This window comes from Plectropomus leopardus, chromosome 2 (assembly GCF_008729295.1).
Source record: "Plectropomus leopardus isolate mb chromosome 2, YSFRI_Pleo_2.0, whole genome shotgun sequence".
Lineage (NCBI taxonomy): Eukaryota > Metazoa > Chordata > Actinopteri > Perciformes > Serranidae > Plectropomus > Plectropomus leopardus.
Window position 1 is genome coordinate 31,345,092 of NC_056464.1, and position 20,785 is coordinate 31,365,876.

General features: G+C 38.8%; 1 protein-coding gene across 1 annotated transcript; it reads left to right on the plus strand.

Annotated features, from left to right (window-relative positions):
- The first annotated feature begins 973 nt into the window (after positions 1-973).
- mybphb (myosin binding protein Hb) lies at positions 974-17,190 on the plus strand. Its single transcript, XM_042493980.1, has 12 exons — positions 974-1,250; positions 4,295-4,429; positions 5,141-5,308; positions 10,118-10,206; positions 10,295-10,490; positions 11,844-11,983; positions 12,085-12,244; positions 13,021-13,157; positions 14,859-15,045; positions 16,052-16,105; positions 16,759-16,790; positions 16,873-17,190. The coding sequence occupies exons 1-10, from the start codon at positions 1,022-1,024 to the stop codon at positions 16,081-16,083; spliced, it is 1,473 nt and encodes a 490-aa protein (XP_042349914.1). The 5' UTR covers positions 974-1,021; the 3' UTR covers positions 16,084-16,105; positions 16,759-16,790; positions 16,873-17,190.
- Positions 17,191-20,785: the final 3,595 nt, after the last annotated feature.

Sequence of the window (20,785 nt, forward strand, 5' to 3'; positions counted from 1 at the left end):
GGCTCTCCCGGTTCCCTCGTCTCGTTGTCAGTGGGTTTTTGGTTAGATGTCTGAAATGATGTTGAAACTTTAGAGACGTTAACGTTTTTCGACGTCATATGATGCGTCAGTAAAAACCCCACTTGTACATTTTGGAGACTTGGTGTGTCTTAAAAAAAGGGCGGTTGATAACAATTGGTTAAATGAGACTACAGAAGTTCATCACACCGAACCTCAGTGTACACGGCTTTACAGCCTTGTTGTAGTGGGGACGTTGAAGTCATGTGACCGTGGTGTAGTTCCTTTATAGTGTAGCCTTTGGTTTTTATGCCTCCATGCTGGAGATAGCTGTGTCTGGAAGCATTATGTTTTCGGTTTGTCTATCCGTCCATCTATCCCATTCTCTCGAATGCAATATCTCTCAAACACCCTGAGGGTTTCTTTTTTTTTTTTTTTTTTACAAATTTGGCACAAATGTCCACTTGTTGAATTGATTTGAATTTAGTACTCAAAGGTCACCGTGACCTTGAAAAACATTTTTTTTTTTTTGTCCATAACTCGGGAATTCATATCTTAATTATGACAAAATTTCACCTAAATGCCTATAAAATATAATAGTAAAATTTAATTAATGTCTGTGGAACCAGGTCAGTGTTTACCATCATCCCTAAAGTACTGGTTTGTGAACCGTAAACAAGATGTTACACCACATAAATCGATCAAAATTATCACCAAGTAGCTCAGTTAAATTCAATATCTTGTGTTAGTATTTTCCTTATTTTTCAAAATTTGTTTACGTGTTTCTGTTTAACAAGGCTGTAGTTTATGTATCAGTGACGCACAGTGGGCATTAATGAGTGAGATAAACAGACATGGAGGTCTGACTCAGACATGGTCCTCAGTATCTATTACATGGAGTTCATTAGGGGGCGGTGCTTCAGCCTGCTGGTCTGTATATAAGGCTGCCGACCCCGCAGAATAGGCGGCATTGGATTCAGTTTTAAGGACTTAACCGAGTTGGGAATTAGCTGACACCGCAAACATGCCGACCAAGCCTGCCCCCATCAAGAAGGCGGCTAAGAAAGAACCAGCCAAGAAGGAGGAGAAGGCTCCAGAGCCGGCTCCAGAGCCCGCACCCGCTGAGGCTGCCCCGGCTGAAGCCGCCCCTGCTGAGGCTGCACCTGCTGAGGCGGCCCCTGCCGAGGGAGAGGCCCCTGCTGCCCCGCCAGCTGAGGAGGCCAAACCCCCCACCCCACCTCCACCCGCAGATGGTAATGCACACGAGCGCAGCTTCACGTGAGCCACAAATTACCGATTTTACAGCTTAAAGTCAACCTTTTATTTAATTTCTCAGTGGATAAACCTCGGGTTAGTTGTTTATCCTTTTCAATTAAAGTAGGTCCACCTCATGGTAAGCACGCGGTAACTTTTACGCACGCGCGCACTCGGCGTAAAGGTGCCGTTGGTAAAGAAATGTAGTCGTCGACATAAAGCATGTTAACTGCATAAATCGCCTGCTTTGGACTCTTGTAACTTCTGACCAGCTCTTTTCTGCAACTTACTGAAAGTCAGACTCATTCTGCGCTTCAGATGCGCATCGCCTTCCTTCTGCAAAACTGTCATGTTAACTTGTAAAGGCTGTAATGTGCGCTTTTATACCTCAGTGAAAGCTCCATCTTGACGCCTAAAAAAGCTAAATCTGGATACTTTAAAAAAAAAAAAAAAAAAAAAAAAAAAAAGCCCGGTGGTGGCACTGGTTTACTGTGCTCACTTTCCATGACTGATGTATAACGCATGTTAACAGCTGTTGTATTGATACATTTCTTGACTATTTTTAATTAACATCTAATATCTACTTCAGCTGCTCCCACTGATGAGGCTGCTGCTGCAGTTGCTGCAGATCAGCCAGCCCACAGTGTGACACCTGAGAGGATTATTTCAGTTACAACCCAATTTACCCATATCTGCACATTTGAACTTGTCCTCTTTTTGTTTTAACAGATTTTTATTTTTTATTTATTATTATTTTTTAAAACTTTTTTTTAACCCTTTTCATAACATTCTGAAAATTCCATGTGATATTTTCAAAATGTTATGTATCCATTGATATCCTCTAACCTCTAATATCAGCTCCTGCGCCTGCTCCAGAAGAAGCCGCTGCACCTGAGGCCCCCGCCGATGGTAAAACAAACTATCAGTGTATTAACAGACAACTTTTATTAGTATTATTAAAACTTGAATCGTTCAGCTCCTACTGCAAAACACAACCTCACTAATATCTAATGCTAATGTCCTCTAACCTGTAATATCAGCTGCTACGCCTGCTGCAGAGGAAACACCAGCCGCTGCAGCTGAGGCTCGTGCTGATGGTTAAAATCATTGTATTAACAGAAAATGTATTTAAGTATTAATAAAACTTAAACTCCCTACTCCTACTAAATATAGCTCTAAATATGGCGTTACTAATGCTAACATGTTCTAACCTCCAATATCAGCTGCTGCGCCTGCTGCAGAGGAAACGCCAGCCGCTGCAGCTGAGGCTCCTGCTGATGGTAAAAATCAGTGTATTAACAGAAACTGTACATGAGTATTACTACATCTTGAATCGTCCATACTGAAGATAACTAATATCTAATGCCAATATGCTCTAACCTCTACTATCAGCTGCTGCACCTGCTGCAGAAGAAACACCTGCGCCTGCAGCTGAGGCTCCTGCTGATGGTAAAACTATAGTGTATTGCTAAAACTTGAACCTCCTACCCACAGTAAAAATAACTTCACTAATATGTCATTCAGAAAGTATTATTACATCTTTAACTTTTCGCCTCAAATATAACTTAACTACTATTGAATGCTAACATGCTCTAACCTCTGTCAGCTGCTGCACCTGCTGCAGAAGAAACACCTGCGCCTGCAGCTGAAGCTCCTGCTGATGGTAAAACTATAGTGTATTACTAAAACTTGAACCTCCTACCCACAGTAAAAATAACTTCACTAATATCTCATTCAGAAAGTATTATTACATCTTTAACTTTTCGCCTCAAATATAACTTAACTACTATTGAATGCTAACATGCTCTAACCTCTACTGTCAGCTGCTGCACCTGCTGCAGAAGAAACACCTGCGCCTGCAGCTGAGGCTCCTGCTGATGGTAAAACTATAGTGTATTACTAAAACTTGAACCTCCTACCCACAGTAAAAATAACTTCACCAATATCTCATTCAGAAAGTATTATTAATTCTTTAACTTTTTGCCTCAAATATAGCTTCACTACTATCGAATGCTAACATGCTCTAACCTCTGTCAGCTGCTGCGCCTGCTGCAGAAGAAACGCCTGCGCCTGCAGCTGAGGCTCCTGCTGATGGTAAAGAACACAGTGGAATAACAGACGTCTTATATAAGTTTAATTATATCCTGAACCTCCAACATTACAGCTGACGGCACTAATATTTAACCCTAATATCTCCTAACCTCTAATATCAGCTGCTGCTCCCACTGCAGAGGAAACACCAGCTGCCCCCGAGGCCCCCGCTGATGGTAAAGAAATCACAACAGCAACTACAGATTTCTTACATTATTGAATTATGAATCTCGAACCTCGTACGTTAAGGCTAACAGCACTAACTGTCTCCCTTCATGACACTTTGATCTGCAGTCTCAACATGCACATTATCATCTGTCAGAACATGTACCATCTGCTTAGAGCGCTAATTATTAATATCTAACATTTAATAATAGCTGCTGCCGCTCCAGCCGCAGAGGAAGGCGCTCCTGCTGCCGATGCCGAGGCGCCCGCTGATGGTAAAACGCATCATGTTCCTGTTTATTTTTCTCTGTCACATAGCTGAGAATAAGTTTGATTTCTTTAAGCTGAGAGCTATGAGGTACATTCATTTGATGCTGTGGCATCGCTCTGCTCATCACACGCTGCTGATAATAATGCAAATGCCTATTTAACACCAGCTGAAGCTGCTGAAGCGCCCGCGCCAGAGGAGCCTAAAGCACCTACACCTCCACCACCTCCACCCAAAGGTAACCCTCCATCAGAGAGGAAAGCTTCTCCGAGTGATTCTGCTTTAATCACTTCTTCCTTTTTTATTTCAGTATTAAAGTAAAGAATCACCTCTTACAAACATCTGCTTTGAGTCCACTTTTGCCATTTGCGAGTTTATTAATTTAATGTTATTCTGCTTTAATCACTTTTTCCTTTATTGCAGTGTTAAAGTAAAGAATCACCTCTCGTAAGACTTGGCTTTGAGTCGGTTTCTGCTGCTTGCAAATGTATTAATTTAATGTTATTGTGAAATCTGCAGAGCCCACAAGTGCTCCCCTGGACCTGTTTGTTGAGGACAAGAACGACACCTCAGTTACTATCATCTGGAGCCAGCCAGAGGTCGTCGGACATTCTGGCCTCGATGGATACGTCATTGAAGTCTGCAAGGATGGAAGTAAGTCCTGCTCTGCTTCCCACCAGGTGCACTGAACACTGCCATGTGCAGGAAAGAGGTTAGATTATTAATACACCGGGTCAGAAATGTCAGCTGACCCTTTAAATTACGTTGAAAGCTTTTTTTTTGGCGGCTTATTTTAGTTTTTTTACAGGATCATCATCCTTCTAATATCTCTAATTATATCTGCACTGTGTAAATGCTTTTCAAATGCTACATGCAGGAACATGTTAAATTGCTGTTTTAATGTGGGTCAGCCGTATCGGTTGCAGCTGTCCCAGAAGTGTCAGCCGCAGAGTTATATCATGAGCTACCTAACTTCTCCCTACAAGGAAAGAGGCATTTCAGGAGCTGCGGTGGTGGTCTTGCTGGAGGTCCTGCTTTTAGACTCACAGCACTAAGCTAATATCAGCAGCAGCTCCATGCGGGCTTGATATAGCAGACGAGGGCTGTTTACACAAAGCAGCAATTTCACGTCTAATACTGTTGTAATTTGTGTCAAACATTATCACTCTAAAGCTGCACAACAAGCAGCGCTTACTGTCGTCATTAAATAATTCTGAATGAGTTAGATCTGTTTCCCTCAGTCCGCCTGCAGTTTTCACAGACAGCACACTTTACGCTTGCAGTTTTGATCCCATAATACTGAGATAAACAACAGCTCTGTCATTTGTGCTCTGTGTCTTCACATTGTGTTGTCTTCTCATTCAGCTGAGGACTGGAAGGTAGTCAATGAGGATCTGCAGAAGTCCTGCCGTTACATCATCAAGAACCAGACCACCGGAGACCGTCTGAAGATCCGCGTCGTGGCCATGAACGCTGGCGGCCGCAGCCCCCCTGTCGCCCTCCCCGAGGCCGTCCTGGTGAAGGAGGTCGCTGGTAAGAAGCGCACAAGATTCAGCACATAACACAACATATAGTTGGAATTATAACAGAGTTTACATTTTCAGCAGGAGAAATGAAATACTTAGTGCTGTAACCAGCACATTTGGTGTCTTAGACGAGCCTCCCCAACAAAAAACATTGTTTTTATTCCTTTATATTTATTGTATTTTTTAAAGGACAAGAGGTAATGAGAAGTCAGCACTGACAATGAAGCTAATAAACAATACTTATATATATTATTTTTTAAAATTAAATCAGATAAGATAAGATAGACTTTATCGTCCCAGTGGGAAATTTGCCTTTGACTTCAGTGTCTGCGGTATAAAAAACCCCAATAAAAACAACAATACACACACAGTAAAAATACAACAATTAAAAAATAACAAATAAATTAAATTATCAACTGCACATGCCCATCATAAAAAAATGCACGTTAGAACAATACTTTGCTGAACAGCAGGAAAGAAATACAGTCATATATATTCAAGCCTTGGTGGTGTTTAGGGTTTTAATGGAGAACGGCGCAAAGTTTGAACCTGTTGTGTCTGCGTAGGAATTTAGAGAATATGGTATGTGCAAATGTGCAAATTTAATCTTCTTTTGTACTTTTTGAGGGCTTTTGTCTTTTCATCTTCACTGTAATCTTTGTACACACACATCCTTGTGATTTTTTTTGCAACTTTGGACACAAACACTGTCCTTCTTGCAAAATAAATACGTTTATTGTGACATTCGTTAACAAGACTTTCATCAGGCAAACTTTATCACAAACAATTGTCATATAAGATTATTGATCCCAAATTAATGTAAACTGAAGAGTGAAATCTGTTAAATAAGCTCAAGGACAGAGGAACCATATAAACAGGTTAAATAAAATAAATAAATATAGAATATTAAATACAACATAAACATCGGGAATCCAGGAAACATTTACCCAATGGGCCCTGATCATATATACACATAAAAAAAGTTAAATGTGTGACAAAACATATATACCAAATACGTGCACAAATACATCATCATCTATATAATAAAATCTAACAAAAAAATAAAAGCTTCTAAATACTTTACACACCATACGTATGTACAGAGTAACTACAAAGCGTACTGAGCCACAATAAGCACAAATAAGTAACAAATTGGGCTGTAAAAGTCATCATTTCACCTTTTTCTCCATTAAAAAAAGATATCACCATGAAACTCTCTCAGTTGATTACTTAAATTAAGACTTTTATTTTTATGTTACAACTAGTGTTGCAGCGGTATACTGGTTTCAAAGTATACAAATAAAATGAATTGTCATCGTTTGCTTATCTATGGAATTGAAAAAAAATGAACCAGCTGGAGAATTTCACCTTTGTTTAATATTTTTTTTAAAAAATTAAGTTGTTTTTTTTTTACACATACCTCTATTTTTTTATAATTGTTTCACCTTTCAGTGTAGTAATACAGCATTTTTTCAACCAAAAACCCATTTTCGTTGCCTTTAAATGTCACTGTAACTGTAATAATCATAGCTATTGTGTGACACCCCGTACCGTGAAATTGTGATATTTTCCAAATGTGTTATCGTATCGTGAAAATTTCATATCTTTGCAACCCTAATAACAAGGTTTCTGAAATTTTACATATAAATATGCAAATACAACATATTTTAATGAAATATGAACTTTTTGTCTGCATTGCCGGAACAGAAATCTGAACTAAAATAAAAACATAAATGTGTTAAAAGTTTTCTTTCCACTACACCGAAAGAAGACATGGAAGCAAAATAGCCCTAAATCTCAAAATCGACCTTAAATCTTTTAAATCTGCTTCTCGACCTCAGGCATAATATGGATCTGGAACTTCACTCGCCCATGACAGAAAATTAGAGACAAACGCGAACAGGTCTAATTTTAAAAGACAAATTTATTGTGTATATATATCAACTTATAATGTCAAATTTTAATGGATTCATAGTGTTACGATGCACAATGAGTTTCTGAGTATAATTATGACTTTACACTTTCTCCTGCATGCTGCACGATTAGCTTAATCCATCTGTAAAGTAAAACAATTATAGGTCAAAGTATTTGGAACTGGTTTAAACTTTGTGGAGCATTTGTTAGGGGAAAGGGGAGCTGTAAAGTGTCGGAGTCAAACTGAAGCAGCTCAGCAGTGTTTTCCTCTCAGCTGTCCGTTGGCACGTACCTGCCGTGTTAATGGTATAAAACTGTGGCCTTCTCGCTGGTTTCCACAGTGTGACAAACCACACACTTGTTAAGTACACGGGTTTCAGCGGTGCCGCACACCTTCCAGTGTTAATCACAGACAGTATAAAGTGATTTGCGGTAAAATGATGATTGCACCCCGAGGGCTCTAAAAGGAGGAGCTGCGTTACTCGGGCTCACTCACAAATCATCGTTATGCGTAATGGAGATCCGGACAGGGAGGGACGGCAACATGATACCGGCCGCACTGGCAATGTTTCAATAGTCCGTGTTCCCCGGACGCCATAGCAGGCGACCACATATAGAAACAACTCATAAATGGTTTCCGTAAAAATGACCACAAAAGCTTTGGAAAAATAGTTGGGATGTCCCTGCTATTAACACAGATTTTTTTTGTGCGGAGGGGTTTGCATTGTGATCCCTGCCAGGATTCATGCTGAGAGGAGTGTCAGGCTGTGCTCGGCAAGATCGATGGTGACAAGTGATCTGACTGCGAGCAGGTGGGGGCTGTGGGGGAGGAGAGGGGGAGGATGGTAAATTCCAGTGTGTGGGGGTCGGGGGTGCTGAGTTATGAAGCTGAGTTCTCAGGTAACATCCAAATCTCATGACACTTCCAGAGATTCACTGTTTATTTTGAAACATGCCACGGACTTTACAGGGAGAATCTTCATTAAGCTTAATCCTCCTGAATGAAGTGACAAGACACTTAACATGCGGCATGTTTGTTCTACCACACACGTGCATTTTTACCTCACCTCACTTTCATTTCCTTTTATAATACCTTCCACGTTTATGTTTACAAACCCGTTTCTTTCCTGCTTCATTTATCTACGATTTGAATGCATTCTGACGTCGGTGGGACGACTGAAGCTCCCAAACATGCGTCATGAGGAGAGGTGATATACTGTGGTACGCTGTCTTTATTTAGAGTCCTGACAAATGTGTCTCTGCTGGACTCAGCAGGTGGTGCTTCTCACCAAATCACTCCTACAAATGAGCCTCAGCAAGACACTTTTGAGGCTTAAGTGACATTTCAAACATCTCAGTGGCTAACTGTCCATATGTTTTTGTTTTTGCAATGATTTATTGGGCTTTTTTTTTTTACAAGCCGATGTACAGCAGGAGGGTGACAGGGACGCTTAGTTGAGCTACCGGGGCGCCTCTCACCTGTGATGTTCTCGTATTTTTTTTATATTTAGTGATTTAAATTTCCTTCCTGCAGGTCTCTCATTTCCAATCTGCTGTTATTTCAACTTAATTTGTTCCAAGAAGGCTCGTTTACGTGTCAGCTGTCACAAAATCACGGAGGTAACACAGTTAAGAGTTGTATTGTAAGTTTGAGTGAATATTAAATAAACAAATATGTAAAACTGCAATTACGAGGGAAAAAAACTCCTTAAAAGGTAATGAAATGTCTTAAAATGACTTTCATAAATATTAGGCCTTATAAGTGATTATACAGTAAAGTATATATTGTTTGAGATAAAAATCTTATTCAAATTAAAAATCTCTTTTCAAGAGTGACCTGGCTGAGGGGCTGTATATACAACAAATGTTACAACAAAAACACAAGTAGACAAGTGTAACTGGCATACACCACAAATTGGTTAGCACAACATCACCAACATTTTACTTAAAAAAAAATTATTCATCATAATTATCCATCTTTTCATTTATTTGTGTTAAAAGGAGTTAAACTCTTTTGTGTGAAAGTCCACATTTCTGATTTTACAAATCTTTTAATCTACCCGCTGAACCTCATTCTGTCTTTTTATTTTATTCTTGCACTTAAATGTTGGCAAAATGTACATTTACATAACTTTTTTCAGTTACCATATTCTTACATAAAAACTACCTCTACACGGGACAACATAACACTATGCTTAACCCTTTATATACTTACCTGCTGTGCTTGAATGAGAAAAAGATGAGGTGTTCCAAAATCCGTCTTAAATTAGGTTAAAAAAATATTTTGAAAAGGTCTTTAAAATAATTTAAATTCAAGTTTTTGATACCTGTAGACACACTATATATTTTAATGATCTTTGCAGTGTAAATAATTACAAAAATATGGCAAGCACCGCAAAAATCTATTCTATGTAGCCAAAAAAAGAACACATATGCATTCACATAAACCTAAACATGCATTGCCTGTACCTGCAAACCCAAATACTAACTCTCCTGCTTCCCATGCATTCCTGTCCTGCAGTTTTATATGCAGCTTCTCATTTTTTTTACCTCCTTAAAAATGTCTGCAAAGGCATTCGTGTTCCAAAAAGTCATGTCATTCAACTAAAGGTTTGCACATCAGAGTGACAGATCCATCGCAGAGGGGATAAAGGGTTTAAAATGAGAGTTACGTTTACAACCAGTTACAGCGCAGACAAACTGAGGGCACCAGTGAAAAATCCCCGGCTCAAGTGGGCTTAGATCAGCTCAGCAGGTTTATCGATTTCTTAAAGATTTGTTGGTCACAAAAGGAGATTTAAACCTTTTGTTTCAGTCCAAAAAAGGAGTTCCTAAAGATCACTTTTCAGGCTGCTGATCCTCTGCTGGCGCTGTAATGATCACTGGTTGTTTTTCTCTCTAGATCGTCCCAAGGTCCGCCTGCCGCGTTTCCTCAGGCAGAGATACGTCGCTCAAGTTGGAGCCAAGATCAATCTAACCATCCCTTTCACAGTAAGTAGGACATGTAACGTTCTGTAAATGCACGATTAATTATATGACAGAATTGCTCAAAATTCACTGCTGTTTTTTTTTTTCCCAGGGCAAACCTAAACCAGTGGTCACCTGGACAAAGGACGGACAACCCCTTGACACAAAGAAGGTGAACATCCGCAGCACTGACAGAGACAGCATCCTGTTCATCCGTGCAGCCGAGAGAGAGGACTCTGGAGTGTATGAGATGTGTGTGAAGGTGGATGACTTCGAGGACAAGGCTCCACTCACCCTGCAAATCGTCGGTGAGCAAAATGTAGCATCAGAGAGAAAAAATACAATCAGTGTTTCCTATAGGCTTAAAATCAATGGACATAGCCACGGTGATGACACCTGTTTGTTTGTGAACTCCCGTTTGGAGGCCTTGAGTTTGGCATTTTGGCCGTCACCGCCTTTGTGAAGCCAGAAGTGACCGTATTTGGACAACAGGGTGAAACTTACCTGAATGCTAGCTGCTGGCTTGGTTAGCATCACAATCTAGTGTTAACTATTTGAAATCTAAACAAATTTGCTTAATTTCTCTTTAAAACATTGGGAAAAGGCAATGAGGAATGGAAAATGAAATGACCCAAAACTTAGCAAGAAAATAAATTAAATACAACAACAACAACATGGGAATGAACTGGAAAAAGTGCATTAAAAATTACCATAACTTTGTAAGATAACCGTACACATTAAATTATAACACAATTATAGTTTTTTCCAATATTTTTTTCACTAGACATTTTTTGTGTAGTTTTTTATCATCAGGGTAGTCATTGCCTTTTCCCCATGTTTTTGAAAGAAATCGCACAAATTTTCTCAGGGTTCAAAGGTTTAATTATTGTGAAAGGTATCTGAGAGCAGAGATAGGAAAGCAATGTCGATCCAGGTCTCAAAGGGTTAAGTGTGATAATGCAAATGCTACTTTTCACTAGCAAAAAAATCAGCAAAAATTATTAACACAAAACAGAGTATCTAATGCACCCGAGCAAGAACAGTCACACTGCAGCTATTCGGCTATCTACACCCAAACCTACAATGTGTTTGGGTTAGGGTTAGTGAATTGGCTTTATTTCTTTCAAAAACACGGGAAGACGGCAATAAGCAACTTAAGAAGAAATGACCCCAAAATAACCAAGATATAGATAAGAAGAAAAAAAACATAAAGAGAAGTAAAGAGAAATACCTGTAAAAAAGCAACAAAAAAAAAAAAAAACAAGGAAATGACCGGAAAAGAAATCATAATTATGCTACACAATTTTAAATACATTTTTATGCAACTTTTTTTTCTAATATAATTTTCTAAATCTACCAATTTCTTGCAATTTGCGGGACATTTCTTGCCAATCCCCCCCCCAAAAAAAAGGCTTGTGAAAGGCATCTGACCACAGAAGGAAAAGATCTCAAAGGGTTAAAATGGGGGTCGATGGGATTTAACTCACTTTTGGTGCCAGCATCTAGTGGCCATTAGATGAACTGCTGTTTTGCCACTTCTGCTTTGGCTTTTTAGCCCTGGAGGTTTCCTTTTGGTGTTTCCAGGATGCAGCAGAGAATAATGCAGGCGATTATTTTTACTTGCGTGTTTTTAAATGAAAAAATGTGTTTGTTGTTTTCAGAGCTGCCAGGGCCTCCTGCCAGTATGAAGATTGTGGACACCTGGGGCTTCAACGTTGCTCTTGAGTGGACCGCACCCAAAGACAACGGAAACACAGAAATCACAGGTTATACAGTCCAGAAGGCCGACAAAAAGACCGGAGTAAGTTTTCAGTATCAAAGAGTGTCTGTCTCATGAATAATGCACAATGATATTAACAGAGGGCTCCCCCTGATATATGACACACCCTGCTGTGTCTGCAGGAGTGGTTCACTGTGTTGGATCATTACCACAGACTGAATGCCACCATCTCCGACCTCATCATGGGCAACACCTACAAGTTCAGAGCGTTTTCTGAAAACAAGGTTGGAGTCAGCGAGAGCGCTGCTGTTACAAAGGAGGAGGCCAAGATCCTGAAGACAGGTAATTTTCTCTTTTATTGTTTCCTTGACCAACAGGGAAACAGACACCAGATGAGTTTCCATTACAGTTTCGCGCAAAACGTAAGCAATATTTTTGAAATGCTGAGAAAACACAACTGTGAGATGACTGCGTTTTCATTGAGTGATGTTATATGCCTTCTCCTCTCGCAGTATCATCTCAAGAGGCATGGCGATGGTTTATTTCTATTGCAGCCGCCGCACTAACCGTCATTATTTCCAATCGAAGGCGACATAGGTGTGTTACGCAAGCGATGATGGAAAGGCCGACCCCTTATACGTGGGAGGTGATAGTCCACAATTTCACAGACTTTTGAAGAGTTATGCAGTGCAGTAACACCTCTTGTAGCGCCTGCTGTGTCATGTCTGAGGAAGCCAGTTCAACATGGTCATAGCATCATGTTACCTATAAAATCGAAAAATTGTTTCCATTGCAGTTTTGTGAAATATTTCTTTTTTGAATTGCCTGAAATACCACCTCATGAACATAAAAACTTTTTGCAGTATTTAGAGTTTTTCTCGAAATCAGCACGTTTCCATTGGGTGTATTTTATGTTTGTGATTTCAGTTTACGCAATTTGAGGGTTATTGGAAACCTTTTTTAGGCAGGAATCAATTCAGTAGTTTATGTATTCAGTAGCAATGGAAGAAAATCATATCTTCAATTTGTCCAGTTTCCTCTGAAACCGTAGGATTTCACTCAGCTAAATTCAGTTTGAAAGTTTGTTCACGATGTTTGGTCCATTTCTTCTCCTCCAGGTATCGACTACAAGCCTCCTGAGTACAAGGAGCACGATTTCACCGAGGCGCCCAAGTTCACCACCTCCCTGACTGACAGAGCCACCACCGTCGGCTACAGCACCAAGCTGCTGTGCTCCGTCAGGGGATCCCCAAAAGTACGGCAGCTTCTTTCTTCTTCGTGTTTTTTTAAAGTTCAATCAGTCAGATCATGGCGTGCCTCTGTGTAAACAGCTGCAGCAGGAAATCAGCACCAAAAAGTACTCAGACTCTATTGGTCGGCTTCATTCAAGTGCAGTTATTTTCTAGAAACTACCTGGTCGAGATTCTACTTAAAAAAAAAAAAACACCTCTGCTGGCACGTAGTTTCCTGACAACATAGCTCATGGATTCAGTGTGTTTCAGATACCAAATTTTGGATGTTAGCGAGTGTCGCTGAACACACTGCCAAGATAGAATTTAGATAGAAAGTAGACCTGATTACTGCTGACACAACAATAATGCAACAGATTTGTGAAAACAGCCCAAACCATTTATCATAATATATGTGATTTTATATCGCAATAATGGTATACATCCTAATACAGTAATAGTTCAATAAGGAAATTTTAGTAGTGGTAATTTATTATATCAATTTTCCAAGAGGAATGCAGATAATAAAGAATAAACTTTAGCTTATTGTACTTTTTCTGCATACCTCTTCATTCTCCAAACTAATTTAGTAAAGAAATTGTGATTTGATGATTTAATGATGATTTTATTTATTTAAAAATATACTTTATTTGTTTAAAAATAATTGTATTAATTTAAAAATAATTGTAATGTTTTACACATGATTTTGATTATTTAAAAAAGATTTTATTGTTTTACGCAAGTTTGATAATTTTAAAAATAATTTCATTGATTTGAAAATGATTTTTACAAGTTTTTATGGGTTTGAAATTTATTTTATTGATTTAAATATATTGCATTGCTTCTGCCAAGTGTCGACAATCAGAGCTGCGTCCAAAACAACAGTCTGCTTTTCAAAGTCACAGTTCACTATTCAGAAACGACACTGAATGCCATAAATGATCAGAATTGATTATTCAACAAAGCCGTGTACTAAACTGTCATATCGCTCAACCCCACATCAGGCTTGCTGTGATAAATTAACTAAGGAAAAGTTTATATCCATACATTTTATTGTGAAATTCCATAGAAATAAATCCTTTAATGTATGTTTTAAGGAAATGGTGAGCAGTTATCTAACAAACTGTCATCAAACAGCTGAACAACTGTACACTCAGTGTTTGCCAGATCGTGGGGTCACACCGGTGGCACCACTGCTCAGACTACTTGTCAGCAGCTTAATAATCGCATTGAGGTGGTGAGTGAACACACTGAGAATTTTGAACAAACACCTCTCCTCCTTCGCTCATCCATCGCTGTCAGTGTGTTGGCTCCGAGCTAAGAATGGGTAAGATCTCCGCTTGGCCTTGTTAGCCTGCTGACTGAGCCTCTCACCTCCTGTTTGGGCTCATAATTCCCAGCGGGTCTAACGGGACGGCAGGGTCGCTGGTCTTTATGAGACGGATAGTATTGGTATTCTTTGCTTTTGATGCATGAGAGGAAGAGGAGAGGCTGTGAGGGTGACAGGTCAGCGGGCATGCAGGGTCACATGCGTAACATTCCCCATGGGCCCCAGGGATCCTCACTGAGTGTGTGCTGTGTGTCCACTTCAATCAAAAAGGGTTTTTTCTTGCCGTGAAGCACAAACAGAAATAGAAACAACACTGCTGCTTGTTTATTTGTGGGCTGTGAGATGGAAGAAAGCATGCACGTAACACATATTTATTCCTCTAAATTTTGTTCTGCAGCCCAAGGTTATATGGATGAAGAACCAGATGATCATCGGAGACGACCCCAAGTACAGGCAGATCTGCGTCCAGGGTATCTGCTCTCTGGAGATCCGTAAGCCTGGTAACTTTGACGGAGGTGTGTACTCCTGCAAGGCCAAGAACGATCACGGAGAGGCAACTGTTAGCTGCAAGCTGGAGGTCAAACGTAAGTCAAGACCTTAAAAATATACTGTTTTTGATCCATTTATGGCTGTAAGATTTGTACTTTAACGGTTCAGTGTGTAGGATTTAGGGGGATATATTGGCAGAAATGGAATGTATTATGTATGTTTAGGGTTAAATCACCAAAAAGTAAAACTTGTCGTGTTTTCAGTTCTTAAGAATGAGCTGTTGATATCTACGTAGCGAGCAGAATCCATCATGTTGCACTGCCATGTTTGTACAGTAGCTCAGGGCGGACAAACCGAACACTGACTCTTGACAGGACCAAAGTTAGCAGCCCCTCCATGGTGGGGAGCATTACTGTGAAACTGTTTTATTTACTGTTTTTTACAGTTTCAATCAACTTGTCTTTTTGTTATGGAGAGGAAAAGACCTCTGTGGATAATTACACTGCCAGTAAAAAATAACCTAAACAATGAACGATTAATAAATTCCAACCAGGAGAGGTTCAGCTGGTTGCAATCTGAAAACCTGAACAAATTAACTTAAATTTTTTCAAAAACATGGGAAGAAGGCATTGTCAACTTGAGAAAAAAATACCTAAAAATCTGCAAGAAATTAGTACAAATAAAAAGAAAATTGCCTGAAAATTAGCAGAAAAATATTAATGAAAGGAAAGGTAAAAATCAAAAACAAACAAGGAAATTACTTGGAAAAAGCATATAATTATGATCATTATAAATATAGTTTAATGGGCATTTTTGCCTAGCTTATTTTGAATAATTTTCAAATTTTACTAATTTCTTGCGTTTTGTGGGACACTTCTCTCCAGGTTACTCGTAGCCTTTTCCCCCCATGTTTTCCAAAGAAATCAAAACAATTCGCTCGGGGTTTGAACCTTTTAATAATTAAATACTTGTGAAAGGTGAAAAATGATCTTGATCCATGTCTCAAAGGGTTAAATCCCCCTAATTCTTACACACTGTTACATTAAGTTGTGGCACTCTCTTTACCAGTGTTTGCTAATGACTTGTTTTTGTGTTAAACAGAGGCGGCAGTTGCAGATGCAGACAAGAAATAAGTCAACATTCACATTCTCACAGGTCAGAAATTATCAGGAAAAAGCCAACCAACCTTTAAGATAATGTGCATGATAATATAAATTATTTTTCTAACAAGTTATGACTTGTATTTCAGTTGCACAGCATGGATATTTGTGCAATAAGTGCAAAGAAAATGTGATAATTACACTTCTTGTATTGGGGGGGGTTGATCTATATGAGTCCTGAGGTGACATTTGGCTCCTCCGTGACTTACTCTCCATACATGGAGGGCACTAAACTTGGAAAAGGTGGCCTCTAGCAGCCATAAATTAAATCTGTAATGGCTCCTCATGCACTCGGTTAGGTGTCTTAATCACATTTCCTTGACTCAGCAGCAGCAGCAGCCTCCTTTAGGACGCTGAGATACAGCATTTTATTTGCAGGTTACTCCCACAACACTCATAGTTTAAACAGTTTGGAGCATTTTTTTCTCTTAAATGTCATGTTTTTTATGTTATGCTAGATAAATATTGCTGGATAAAACTTATTTTTAAAACATATATTTTAAAAACACATTTTTTTTTTAACAGAATGCCTTAATTTCTTTGATTCTGTGTGTGACTGAGAATCGCTGCCGTCTCCACGTCGGCAGTCCCAACTCCTTTTTAACACCTGTTGTTGTTATTTATTCATCTGTTGCAATCCCAAATTAGGAGCAGAAGGAATGAGGCCTTTGCAGCATAAGGTGCGTGACACTTTTAGCCTTTCTAAAACGGTCCTTCACAATGACGAGGAAATATTTTAAGTAATTTCTTTGTCGTTCACAGGAAAGTGCTGGATTCCTGGAAGAACATGTATATATGGCTGGTGACCCCACTACCGAAAGGGTTGTTGCCTGCAACCTCTTGCCGAGTGTTACCCTGTGTTATGATGAACAATTGTTGTCGCTTTATGCCTTTATCGTTCACTACAAGTCCACATCCATGTCCACAATCAGCTTTTTCCCGCTCAACGATACTAAATTGTCATCGTGTCGGTCACACTTGGTGTACACCAACATTTCTGCAACATGAATTTACTCCTCCTCATGGGAAAACTACATGTAACATCTACGTGTTTATATCAATAAATAATTTAATTTCTGGTTTTGTTTTTTCAATACAGTGTTTTCTTTAAAATGAATCTCCATCAGAAGTATTGTAAATGATACTATTGTGTACTAAAGGCTAAAAAGTCAACTTAATACTGTGCTTAACATATTGAGCATTACTCTAAATAACTCCATCTGTGCGTAGTCTCAATGAGAAATTAAAATGCAATGAAGCAGTGACAGTCGGGTTTGTAGTAAATGTAGATTTTGCATTTCATAGTTTTTGTTTATGCTGGTTTTATATATGTTAATGAGCAGTAAGGGTGTTACAATGTGGATCAATATATTGATTCAATGTGAGTGCGCATCTTTCTAAACTTTCAAACAGTGCTCGTGGCCTAGCACCAGGCAAATCGTGCCTAACAGCCAAGAAAAAGACAATGAGGATATTAACTGATTGTCTCATATTGATAGCAGGACCCTGAATTAAATAAAACTGTAATCATTTCGTGTCAGATTTTGTGATATCAGCAATTATTGTATCTTTGTCCACAGAATTGATAAAATATTGTATCATGATGAAAGTTGTGATTTACACCCCTACTGAGAAGGTGAAAATTTAAGAACAAGCTAATGCTATATTATAGGTTTGTAATTTCTGATATATTTCCTAATAATTACCAATAAGTTTCCTAGGAAAAAAAAATTGGCTCTAATTTAGGAAAAAGACACGTGCAGTGAAAGTAAAAAGATGTCCATAGACAAGCACACAATACAACAAACATGTCGCAAATAAAACCTCCAATTATAAGTGAATGATAAATTTCTTTATATTTATATAATATTTATTTAAAGCGAACCTTTCTTAGATAAAGGAGCAGTGTGTTTGATTAAGGGACTTTGTCATTTATAGAGGTGAGTGCATGTCAAATTTTTTAGGCATCGGGGAGGAACTTGTATTTTTTATTCTGGTGTATGGGAGGGGTGTACAAATATAATTGTTGGATTTTGTATTTAGTTTACTGCCCTTTGCTTTCTTCTTTCTTACAAGCTGAGGCACTGGCCACCTCCTGCCTAAATAAAAAAAAAAAAAAAAACAAGTCCTGCTTTTCTTTGAAAATTGCCAAAATTTAATCATTCATAGGCAGAAGCTGTAGCTGTAAAAACACAAATTATTGGATTTTAAAATTTCCGAATGTAACAAAATCTGAGCATAAAAATAGTGATATTTCATCAAAGTCACTTTATTCAACGTCATTTAAAATGTGGCCATACATAAACAGTTTGCACTAACTAACCAGCTTGCATGAAAAGAGTGAAAGAAAAGGTTCAGATTTTTACTTTCAAATGTAAAAATCACCCCCCTCTGATAAATAAAGAACAGTCCCTTGGTGACATCACAACTGAAACTTCTCGCGCGTGCCAGCAGGGGAGCCAGGCGTCAACTTCCGGTTAGGATGTCTTGTGTTCATTGTTTAGGAGGTTTTTAAGAGGACTTCCTCATAATACATCCATGGTTTTCACAGGGAAGTGAATTACAGAAGGGGCCTTTTTCTCTCCAAAACCTTTGTGCTCTGTGATTTAAACCGATAAAACACCGAATAAAAGTCTTTTCACCCTAAAAATCGGTGTTTTCTCGACGCCGCTTGCTTCATAACAGCTGCTAACTGCTAACGTCCATGCTAATGCAGAAACAACATGGCGGACTCCGTGGACCTGCTCCATCGACTTCAGTGACACAAACGGCTCATTTAAGGTAACAAAAACACAGTGATTCTTATTTTCAAATGATTAGACACTAAATAAATACCATATTAAAAGCCATTTCTGCCAATATATTCCCCTACATCCTACACAGCCTAAAAGCCTAAAGCCTTTTTTTTATCAACACCAAATTAAGAAGATATAATCTTAATAAAGTGTTAGCAATCATTTAAAATAAAATGCAAAACACTTGTCACCAGATTTTGGTGACGGAATAATGCTATCAAGTATTACTGTGCTTATATAGTAAGAGTGTGCTGCATAATAATGATTTTTTGACAGGCTAGGTAAAAGCAGAAAGCTGCTGTATTCCCAAATTGAATTAATTACTTTCTACCGACAGTTTCACTCAATTTGAAGCTGTTTTGGCAGCAGACCAGTGAGAATCTGGAGACAGCAGCACTATTCATTTGGCTCCCACGTCCTAAAAGCACATCCCAGTATGCCAGGACCTCCATAATAATAATACCAGTCTATAATACTGATCTTGTAGCTATTTAGACTTTGAAGTTATTGGCATAGTGATACAGGGCAGGATGCCAGAGATATCCAGGTTACACAGACACATGGGTTCACACACAGAGCCTGACAAAATTAGCCTCAGTGCTCCATCTCGTTTAGGTTATTTTGGGAACAAGTGGCTCAGCTGGCAAAATGTGCTTTTAGTTTAAGCTGCTGTAGAAAACCGAGAGAGTAAAGTGGAAATCACAGATGAAAAATAAGAATAAGCAATAGAAAAGGCGACTATCCTCATTATCTGTGCTTCAAAGAATATAAAATGCAAGTGCTTTTCTCACAGGATTATTTTTAGATTGTTTGAACTGTATTTTGGGGACAGAATAATGTTATTTAGGATTATTGTGCGGACATCGTAAGAAAGTGTGCTGCATAATAAGTAATTCAGCCCTATTAGTGCACTAGTATAAACATCTCTTAAAGGGCTCTGAGTCCTATAGTTACAGTAAAAAACAAAAAGGAACAGAATCCGACTCTTTGATTGTGGCGTCCTCTTGTGTTAAAACTGAGAAATAACATCTGCAGGCCTTCTGAGCTGTTTTATATGAGTGCATTCATAAATTTCTACTTCCAAAAAATATGAAAAAGATCAACACTTTTAACTGCGCATTTGATGTGCAAATATTTGAATGCATTTCTCTGCCGTTTTGTGTCGTCAGCTTGCAGAATTTGCGTCGTGCCGCTTTAACCTGTGGGCTCGGAGCCATAATAGGTCTCAGGCCTACTTCTGCTGGGTCCCTGGATGCTGACATGCTGCAATAGGGTCATGGAGCGAGAGACTTTGTCTAATTTAGGTCCTACACTGAGAAAGACTCAAATGAAAGACTCAAATCCAATCAAAGCCATCATTAAATCACTGATGTATAATGCAGGTAAGTGCATATATTAAAGTAATCATTCTTATGTTTGAAGCATAAAATTCAGTATTGTGTTAAATGACAAGTGATGTGATGTCGGTAAACTGCACACATTGTAATCATGTTTAGTCATATAGGTGAAAGAGGCATTAAAACTCGGGTAGGCAGTTTCATTTTTGCATTATTGAGCAAAAATCCCATAATGAACTTTGAATATTTTGTAGTTCAAGTGGGAGTTTAAGGAAGCAAGACGTCTTCAACTCCTCTTGGTTCTGTTTTCAGGCTTTGGAAAATCTAGCCTATGATGGGAGACTTTGGTAAATTACAGGCCATTTCAGAGAGAGGGCGCTCAGCTGTTTTACTGATACTGGTGCAAGTCACTTTTTTTAGAAATGGATTCAATGGTGGAGAATCCTGCAGAGAGAGTTGGTACTCCAGCTGTGGGGAAAAAAGGGGAAAATTATCTTATCAAATAGAGCGTCTAAAAGTAGCAATTAGTGCAATTATTGGGGC

Coding starts and splice junctions, on each gene's coding strand:
- mybphb (XM_042493980.1), top strand. CDS start 1,022: ATGCCGACCAAGCCTGCCCCCATCAAGAAGGCGGCTAAGAAAGAACCA. Junction 4,430..5,140: donor TGAAGTCTGCAAGGATGGAA/GTAAGTCCTGCT, acceptor CTTCTCATTCAG/CTGAGGACTGGAAGGTAGTC. Junction 10,207..10,294: donor ATCTAACCATCCCTTTCACA/GTAAGTAGGACA, acceptor TTTTTTTCCCAG/GGCAAACCTAAACCAGTGGT.